This window comes from Equus caballus, chromosome 1, assembly GCF_041296265.1.
Source record: "Equus caballus isolate H_3958 breed thoroughbred chromosome 1, TB-T2T, whole genome shotgun sequence".
NCBI lineage: Eukaryota > Metazoa > Chordata > Mammalia > Perissodactyla > Equidae > Equus > Equus caballus.
The window spans coordinates 14,535,417-14,545,179 of record NC_091684.1 but is presented as its reverse complement, the minus strand read 5'-3'; the positions used below and the strand labels follow the sequence as shown (position 1 = coordinate 14,545,179).

Genomic DNA, 9,763 nt, shown 5'->3' with positions numbered 1-9,763 from the left:
GAGAAGCCGAGCAAGGAGACCGAAGGGAAGACGCGGAGTTTAGCGAGACTAGAGCGCCGTGGGTGGCGCAGATGCGGGTGGCGCCCGGGGCAGAGCAGTTCAGGACGCTGAAAGAGCGTCGGGGATGAGACTCTGGCCTAGTCTGTGGAACGCGTGGCAACGCAAGGCGAGGGCGAGGCGGCATGAGAGGTCGCAGGCCGCCAGGACTAGTGAAGCGCCCCACCATCTAGGGGCGCGTGGTGGCAGGGCCAGGCTGCGCTCATGGAGGGGCTGGTCGGACCGCGGGACGCCCCCAGAGGCGACAGGGAGGCCACCGCTGCGCCGACCACACCGTGCCCTTGGTGTAGGTCCGGCGCTCTTGGCCACAACGGGATCAGCGACAGAGGGGTGCGGCCCCTCGAGCGCCGCCAGCGCGCGGCCCAGCGGCGGGACAGCCGCGGACTCATAGAGGATCCACTGCGAGGACAGTCAGCGCAAACCGACACTGCGCCGTCGCGGGGCTGCGGGAGGACCACAAAGTAGCAGAGGAGGGCGCCGCGCAGCCAGCGCAGCGATTCGAACTCGAAGGCCAAGCTCAGGCGCACGCGCGCGGGCGCAGGAGCCGGCCGTAGAAGGCCAGAAGTTGGTCAGGTTGTGCGGCTGCTCATGTGGATGAGAAGGGAGTCGCTGGTGACTCCCTCTGAGACACTGAGAGCACAGCCCACGATGAGCTGCTGCTTGCTGCGCCCCAGCAGCAGCGGCCCTAAAGATAGCCCGCCAGCGCGTGTGAGATGCCCTTTGCCCTTCGCGGGGGACAAGGGCCCAGCAGCCTGGGCGTGGACATGCAGCCAGTCCCCGGGAACCAGCTCAACCTCGCGGGCGTGGGAGGCACTAGCGGTGGCGACAGATGTGCTGGCGCGGCGCGCAGGCCCCACCGGGACCCCCGCTCCCGGCGCCGCTCTTCTCCACACCCGCGATCCTCCTCCACTCCGAGCCTGACTGCCTTCTCTGCAGCACACCTGACGTGCAAGACCACGGGTCCCCGGTGCCTCGGATGCAGCTAGGTCGGGCGGAAGGACATGCATTCCCGCCAGGTCATTTGGCTTTAGCTCAGCTGCACCTCAGGATTGCTTGTCATTAGTCTCACTCGAAGCCTTTAGAAGACATCTGTCTCCCAAAAGGTAGTAATTATATCATAGAAAGAAAACAGGGTTTCCTAGAGGAAACAGCGGTGGGGGGGAAATAGGCATAAAAAGAGGTCCATCCTAAAGAAGCCATCATCGCCAGTGAAGGGACTTGCAAGCACTCCAGTTTCCCACCCGCAACCGCCCTTTGTCTCTGTAATAATGAGGGGGTCAGCGTGCCCCCAGCATTTGCTCTGCAATGGGCAGCAGCCTCAGAAGGGCTGACCATACAGGAACCAGCCTTTAGCACACTGGGCATGGCCAGGCCACTTCGTCTGACTGCCCTGGGGCATGTTAGCTGCCACACTGTGCCTCCAACCCAGGTGACGGGCCAGCCTCTTAGGATGCAGACCCACGAGTGAGTGTGGTGTTCTGGGCTAAGGGGAGAAGCCTGCACCTGACTTCTAACCCAGAGCTTGGGCCTGGAGTTTTTATCTAATTTGTCCAGCTCAAAGGATTTTTTTTTTTTTCATTACTTGGCAATAACTGAGTGTGTGTGGTGGGGGAGAAGGATGTAGCTTTCCATTCATCATTAGATGTCGTTCCAGAAGGAGATGAGTCCTGGGCCAAGGGGATTTAGTCAAGGGCAAGTCAGGAAGAGGATTTTGTGAGGGCTGAGGAAGGGAGGCCGGGAAATGCTGACAAGAAGAGACTGTTTGTCCTGTGCTTTTTCTGGCTCAGCTTTCCTTGCTCCAGTCCCAAACATCAAAATGAAACACATTTGACCTTTCGTTTAGGTCCCTCTTGAGAGCTCTCCGTGAGATTTATCATGTTAAGGGCCCTGCAGAGAATCTGTGCAAACTCCTGTTATCCATCTCTGCCTGGAGCTGGCCTGTGAAACATTAATTGCATGAGCTCCAAGACCCCACAGTGGGCAGGAAGTGAACGAGCAGCAGCCCTCCACTTGTTTGCTGCAGGCTCCCTCTGCAAAGGAAGGAGCCAGGCTTTCTCTCCAACGTGTCACCCTATAAGGACTCCTCAGAGGAGGGATGCTTGAATCCCACCACCTCCCCTTCACTGGAGCAGAGGGAGCTTCAGATTAGATCAGATCAGAGATATTTTATAGATAATATGGAAGAGCAGCAGAAAAAAGGCAGAATAGAGAAAAAGTGGGAAATGAGGAGGAATTGACTTGGAAAGTAGAGAAGAACAATTCAAAACCTTCACAAGTGTTCACACTCAATTTTCAAAATCAGGCTTTCTTCTTCCAAAGACTGATTGGGAAGGCACAGTATTTTAACAAATCAAGATGGCAACCCTCGTCTGTCCAAATGAATACTTTGCATTTCCAACATCTGTAGACTACTTTATCTCACTTTGCAAAATAGATGGATTCTTGGGAAGGTGCACATAATCCATTTTTAAGTCTTATTTTAGTTGTACTGAAACATCCTGTTACTGATTCTGTCATGAACATTTTGGAACCTAGATGTTCAAATTTTGTTTATAGACCGATAAGCTGGATGTTTCTGAGTTTCCCAAGTTGTATGTGGATGTGGGTAGTTAAATGCTAACATTTAAATAATGGTCCAGATTCATGATGATATAGAAATTAAGCATGAATTCTCTACTCTCCCTTTGATGGACCTGTGGATTTAGAGACATATAATCGTTTCCTTTTTTTTTTTTTTTTGGTGAGGAAGATTGGCCCTGAGCTAACATCCATTGCCAATCTTCCTCTTTTTTCACTTGAGGAAGATTGTTGCTGAGCTAACATCCATGCCAATCTTCCCCTATTTTGTATGTTGGACGCCACCACATCATGGCTTGATGAGTGGCACATAGGTCCATGCCCAGGATCCAAACCCACGAACACTGGCCACCAAAACAGAGTACGCAAACTTAACCACTACAGCACCGGCCTGGCCCCCAGGGACATGCAGTCTTGGAGAGCATAGAGCTTGGTGCCACATGCTAAAATGCTGTCATTACTGAGGTTGGGGTCAGGGGGCCACAGAAGATCCCAACTGAAAAGTTCATTCCTGGACTTAGCTGGAATTGACACATCTAGATTGAGTAGCATTTTCTTGGCATGATTCATCCTTGCTTCCACCCTGGCCATCCTGAGGTTGTGTAGTCACACTGTGTGTGTAGCTGGTGTGGTTTATTAATCCCAGGACCAGAGGCTGTCCTATTGACTTACTATTTATTGAGCACCCACAATGCATTGAACACAGTACAATTCTCAGCATGAAGAGCTTCACACAATGAGTCAGACACACGTGCCTCTTACGCACATAACAAAGACATCAGTGCACGAAGGGAAATCAATCGAGGACCTACCTTGGGGAACAAAGGTGCTCCTGACCTCTCATCTGTGGGGGATGGACCCTGGGTTCACTCCTAGATCTAGCCGCACTCTTGCCTGGGTCCCCTTGATGTCAGTTCCATGCCTTGCACTTGCAAGACTAGTAGATATTCAGGAATGCAAGCCACAGGACAGAGGTGGCTAACTAGCCTGCCTGAGGAAATAAATCTGGAACTTAGCACCCCAGGTAGAAGAGCAGACTGAGACTGCACAAGAACAAGAATTCAGGAGGGGTACATCAATTGGAATACTGTTCCCTTAGCATCTCTCACAGTTGCTATTTCCAGGTAACTGTTGCTAACACGTGTTGAAACACTCCCCAGCCGATTTAGTGAGATAAAACTATTGATTGGCTGCCAAAAGTGGGACTTGGTGACGTTGCTGCAAAGAGGATTACAGACCCTCTCACCAGCCTCGGAAAGGGCTGCTGCCAATTTCCAGGCTGGCTCAGATCTCAGCTTTACGGTCAGTCCTTGCAGGAAGAGGACTGGAGGCTTGGTATTAACTAAAATGAATTGTATTAAATAAAATTTCCTACCTCAATCCTACGTGGATTTCACTAGGACGCACTTCTGAAAGATTTTTTTTTTTAAAGACTGGCACCTGAGCTAACATCTGTTGTCAATCTTCCTTCTTTTTTTTCTTTTTCTTCTTCTTCTCACCAAAGCCCCCCAGTACGTAGTTATATATTCTAGTTGGGTCCTTCTGGCTCTGCTCTATGGGACACCGCCTCAGCATGGCTTGATGAGCGGATCTACGTCCACGTCCAGGATCCGAACTGGTGAAATCCTGGGCCGCCAAAGTGGAGTGTGCAAACTTAACCACTTGGCCCTGGGGCCAGTCCCTGAAAGAATTTTTTTAAAGTCAGTTTGTTTTATAGTCAAACTAGTCCCCAATAGATAGGGTCAGAATTAATTAGTTGCTGTTCAGTTGCCAATTTGCATAATTTGGAAAGACATTTATAAACACAGCATAAATCGCTGACCTCTTTAGGCTTTCCATAAAGTCTGTGTAAATGTTAAAAATTTTAACTTAAGTTGTAGGCATGCTAGAAACAGGTGGCAGCTTTTCTAGTGATTAATGGGGACACTTTCTTCCTATAGTTGATATAGGTTTAAATCAAGCAAATCGGGGCACACTTCATTTTTTTTAAACACCTTAGCAACCAGGATTTGGAATAATTCATGATGTATAATTTTATAATGAAATTGATCTGAAGTTGAGTGATAATACATTTTAAAAAACTGAGTGGACTCACAGAGTGCCTTCCCATAGGACATGTGTGAGGAAGCCATTGAATGGCTACCCACCTATTCTGATTATAAGGATTTGCCTCTGTGTGATTCATCAGGGATTGTCTGAAGGCCAAGCAAGCATTCCCCAAGTGTGGCAAGTAACTCATGTCAGAATTCAACTCCAAATTCTTTGTTGTTTTTTCAACTCCAAATTCCTAATACCTTTGGCAGGTGCAATCAAAGCTTCATTCAGATTTTTCTGAGATTCATGGGAAACAGGATAATTCTTAAGGCACTTAATCTTGGATGTATATTAAAATCACCTGAAGTGCTTTGAAAAATGCTGATGCCCAGGCCCTATCTCAAAACAACTGGAGGGGCCAGCCCTGTGGCCGAGTGGTTAAGTTCTCCTGCTCCGCTTCAGCAGCCCAGAGTTTTGCTGGTTCAGATCCTGGGCACAGACATGGCACCACTCATCAGGCCACACTGGAACACACAACTAGAACGACCCACAACTAAAATATACAACTATATACTGGGGAGATTTGGGGAGAAAAAGCAGGAAAAAAAGAAAGAAAGAAAAAGAAGATTGGTGACAGTTGTTAGCTCAGTTGCCAATCTTTAAAAAAAAAAAAAAAGACCAGTCCAAAGAGTGGACTTAAAAAAAAAAAAACAGTTGGACGCTCTGGGGATAGGGCCTGGGCAATGATGTTTTTTGAAAGCTCCCCAGGTGATTTTGGAGCAGTCAGGACTGAGAACCAGTGACTTAAACCTTCCAAGATAGTATCTACAATTAATCGGATCCCTCCCCAATGATCCCACCTTTCCCCCTTCCCCTGATCTCCCCACGCATACCGTCAAAAGAATGCTCAGAGGAAACAAGAAATGTCTGGCCTTGCACCTCCCAAGTGATGGAGCTGCTGGAAGCAGAGGAGCCAGCCCCGGGAGGCCTGGGAAACAGCTCATCTGGGGAAGGGGGAGTGACGTATTGTGGTGGGTGGGCTACATTATCAGAGCACAGGCTCCTTGTTCTCCACATCCATAGATAAAGCTGAAAGTTAGTTTTAGTGCCATTGCCAGAGGTAACTTGCATATCTCAAGCTAACCAGGCTTTTCCTTTCTCCAGCATTTTCTTGCCCTTCCTGTGCTGCAAAAAGTCTAGTCACATAACTACTAAAGACTCATCTTGCTAACTAGCCCAACCATGAATACTTACTCTGCCATCGTGGTTCCTGACATTGAAGTAATAGGATTTAATCCTTGCCATCCCCAAATCAGTCCCTCTTTCCCTTCCTTTCAGAGCACAGTTTAATGAGTGAATGAGTTATTTTGGAGAGTAAGAGAGGGGAAGAGGTGGAGAAACATTGATTCTGCTGTTCAGTGAGCTGGGGCAGTATTAGAATCTTACAAATGGTAGCTGAGTGGCTGCAGACACTAGTTCATGCCATATATGCCACCGGGGCTGATCTGACAGCTGAATATTGAGTATCATTTCCCAAGAGTCCTGCCCTCATGCCCTCGTCACTGTTCCAACGTCAATGTGGAAACCCTTGTCCCAGGGCACTCGTCCTCATTTACAGAACTCTCAGGAGGTTAAGGTGAGCATTATCAGCCTGGCATGGTGGCCTAACAGTATTCACCTGTTCCCTTAACCCTGGAAGGAATTAACTGTTTAATCTATGCCTCCAGTGGGTGGCAGTTTATTTTTCTGTTCCAGCCTGAAGTAAACTTCTCCCAGTCCTCGTATTCTGGGTTGAGCATGTTCCAAGTGTGTCACCACAGAGCACGTGTTGAACAGTCAGTTGACAGCTGTTGATCTGTTGCAACTGAGTAATTAGAAAAAGCAAGAGAATGCTATGGCACATGGTTGACATTGACTATTCAGAAAATCAAATATTTGAGTGTCTGCCTTCTGGCAACACTGGGTGTGCACACACAAACAAACACGTAGATAGGACGTCTGTCCTATGCACAGTTATATGTCCCCTTAAGTGGTTTAAGCCTTTTCCTCTTTATCCTTATTTTCTTATCTTTTCTTGACGAAGTCATCTCATCATTTCAAATCGGAGTTGGGGAGTAATAAAGGGGGAAAATAATAGGACATTTTGAAAGGTGGCTGGTAAGTGTTTTTGTACTATCAATTCAAGTGAATTTAAAATTAAAACTCTTTTGTTGTATAAGGGTCTTATTCAGGGAATGCTGAAATCCTAGATGTAGATTTGTAATACATATTTTCCTAGAATCCTAGAAAATAATGGGTTCAAACTGACTAAGCAATATCATGTATAACAGCACAGTTGAGTCCTTTTTAAAAGGCAACCTGAAAAGCTTTACCAACCCCAATGCAGGCATTTTAATTCCCACCCCCATTGTTCCTTCATCTCACCATTGAGCAAGCAGAAGGAAAAGCGAGGAAGACAGCTACAGTACGGAAACACTGTCCTGAACCTGGAGAAAGGGCTTTTTTGGCCTTCAAGGGCATAAAGAGGAAATAATAAATCCTCTTCCCTCTGCCTGGCCTCCTCCAAGCAAAGCAGGAGACTCCCACCAAAGCCCACTTAACATTTTACAAAGACACAATGACAAGACAGCAGGGCAAGAGGGCTAGACTAGAAGTTTTGCCTCTATTGGCTTAGATCTGTTGCTGGGAATAAGCTCTCCAGCCCAGCCTCGGGTGGACACCCTTGGAGACCAGTGGACACGGAGCTTCCCAGCCAAGGCCCGGCACAGTGGCATCAGATGATCACGCTGACTGTCATGCTCTGGCGGTGTGGCACAATCTTTCGGGGCCAGGCCAACAACAGCTTGCGCAGCTCCTCACGGAAGCTGTCGTGCAGCCAGGCGTAGATAAAGGGGTTGTAGCAGGCTGAGCTCATGGCAAGCCAGTGGCAAAGCAGCTGCACTATCCCGAAGGCGTAGGGGTCGATGGCGCCAGGGTCGAGGTCCCGCAGCAGGTTGAAGATGTGCAGCGGCAGCCAGCAGACGGCGAACACCACCACGACCACCACCAGCAGGCAGAAGGTGCGTCGGCGTCGTGCGCGGTCCCAGTCGGCCTGGCTCTGGGTCACGCAGCCTGGCACCACGCGATTCCGGAGTTTCACCGACACCCGGACATAAGACAGGAGGATGACCAGCAGGGGGAGCAGGTAGGTGACTAGCAGCAACCCCCAAGCATAGAGTTGGCGCTGGCGCTCCTGAGACCCCCAGAACTCCTCGCAGAGGTGCACGCGGTGCGCCTTGAGCTCGACGTGGTAGGTGTGCACGGCGGCGGGCAGCGCCAGCACCGCGGACAGCGCCCAGATGGCCAGCACCGCGTAGCCGCTGAGGCGCAGCGAGATCCGCCGGCGCAGCGGGTGCACCAGCACCATGTAGCGGTCCACGGCGATGGTGGTGAGCGTGAACACAGACACGTAGACGGTGACGGGCTGCAGGAAGAAGACCAGGTGGCACAAGCTGCGGCCAAACACCCAGCCGCGAGGCTCGAAGGCGTAGGCCAGCGTGAGCGGCACGCAGGCGGTGCACATGAGCACGTCGGACAAAGCCAAGTTGCCGATGAGGAAATTGGTCACGTTGTGCAGCCGACGCACCCGCGCGATCACCAACACCAGCAGACAGTTTCCCACCAGCCCCACGACCACCACGATGCTGTAGAGCAGGACGATCAGCCCCTTCAGCTGATGCACCAGCTGCAGGCTCTGGAATGGCGTGACGGCCTGAGCGTCCGGGCCAGCCGCTGACCCGTTACCCGCCGAGGCCTCTGCGCTCTGGTTGGCCAGAGTCGAGGCCGCCGGCTGCAGCCCAGGAAATAAGTCAGGGGCCTCGGAGCCCAGAGCGGGCACTGAGGCCATGGCCACCTGTCCAAAGAGAATCAAAGTCTGTCACTTGATATTCTCCCACCGCCCTCCTACACCAACTGCGCCCCCCACTTCAATCACCCAAATACACCCTTCGGAATAACTGGCCACCATAAATAAAAGCAACAATAAAAAGTACTGTCATCCCACCTCTGTAAAAATACACCTATGCGTGGTTAGACATGCACAGGCTATTTAAAGGCCTCCTACTCAGTAAAGAGCCCTCTCAGTCCATACAGCCAGAACTTGAGTCCAGTCCTACCTAGTGAATGGGGCTTGGCGAGCAGGAAAGTGCTCCAGGGAGGGAGGGACAGAACCCCTGCTGTCCCCTACTTGTCCTCCGCCCACGACGACGGTGCAGGCTTCTGGCTTCTCTGCGGGAGCTGAACAGATTCAGGAGTTCCCAGTGGGCTCGCAGCTTTTGAGAGGGACTGGGAGCACCTCCCCTCCGCCCCGCCCCCACTCCAGCGCTCCCTTGTATGGAAAATGGGGGCGGAGCGTGCAGCAGCCGACTCGGTGCTCAGACAACTAGAGAGAAGGACAGTGTGAGGAGGATGGAAACAGAAAAGAAAGGAGGGGCCGACAGACCTGGGCCAGAGGGACGAGGGAGCATCTCAGACTGCGGGAGCTTCGCAGCGCCCTGGGAGAGTCCTGCTCCGAAAGAGAGTGCGGCGGACGGGCGGGGGGCGGTGGGGGAGAAGAGGACTCTAGGTTCTCCGGATGACCCGGTGCAGTTTCAATAAGGAGGGATCAAGGGTGGTAGTGGGGTGGGGGATTGGGATACACCACGGGATGTCGGGGAGAGACGAGGGAGCTGTCCCTCAGCCCTGTATCTTGCATAGAGTCCGGGCTGGGGTTAACAGAGTCGCGTAGGGGCTTCCGGCAGAGATTTAAAATTCAGAGCCCGGAGCTCGTTGCACACCTAACCCTCCCCAGGACACGCTGAGCCCTTCCCCTACGCTGCGTTTCCCGAGCCGTGGGTCCGACCAAGCCTAAGAAAGGGTTCAGCACCATGGACAGCTCCCGCGGATCCTGCTGTGCCGCGCAAGGATGCCTGGGAGGAGACAACGATTAGAGAGTTCTGGCCCCTCTCTGGGTCCGATGCATTCGGTGAAGAGACCCGGTCTGGTTCAAAGAGCTGCCTCACCAACTGCTTCCTGGACTGGGGCTGCCAACGCTAAGTGCAGTAGGGTGGAGTGGAGG

General features: G+C 51.3%; 1 protein-coding gene across 1 annotated transcript; it reads right to left on the bottom strand.

Moving 5' to 3' along the window:
• Positions 1-3,292: 3,292 nt before the first annotated feature.
• On the bottom strand, positions 3,293-9,088 carry PRLHR (prolactin releasing hormone receptor). The gene is made up of 2 exons (XM_014733047.3): positions 8,823-9,088; positions 3,293-8,560 (listed from the first exon to the last, which is right to left on the bottom strand). The coding sequence occupies exon 2, from the start codon at positions 8,552-8,554 to the stop codon at positions 7,442-7,444; it is 1,113 nt and encodes a 370-aa protein (XP_014588533.3). The 5' UTR covers positions 8,555-8,560; positions 8,823-9,088; the 3' UTR covers positions 3,293-7,441.
• Positions 9,089-9,763: the final 675 nt, after the last annotated feature.

Bases quoted from the DNA above. Each gene is read 5' to 3' on its own strand.
- PRLHR (XM_014733047.3), bottom strand. From the start codon at position 8,554: ATGGCCTCAGTGCCCGCTCTGGGCTCCGAGGCCCCTGACTTATTTCCT.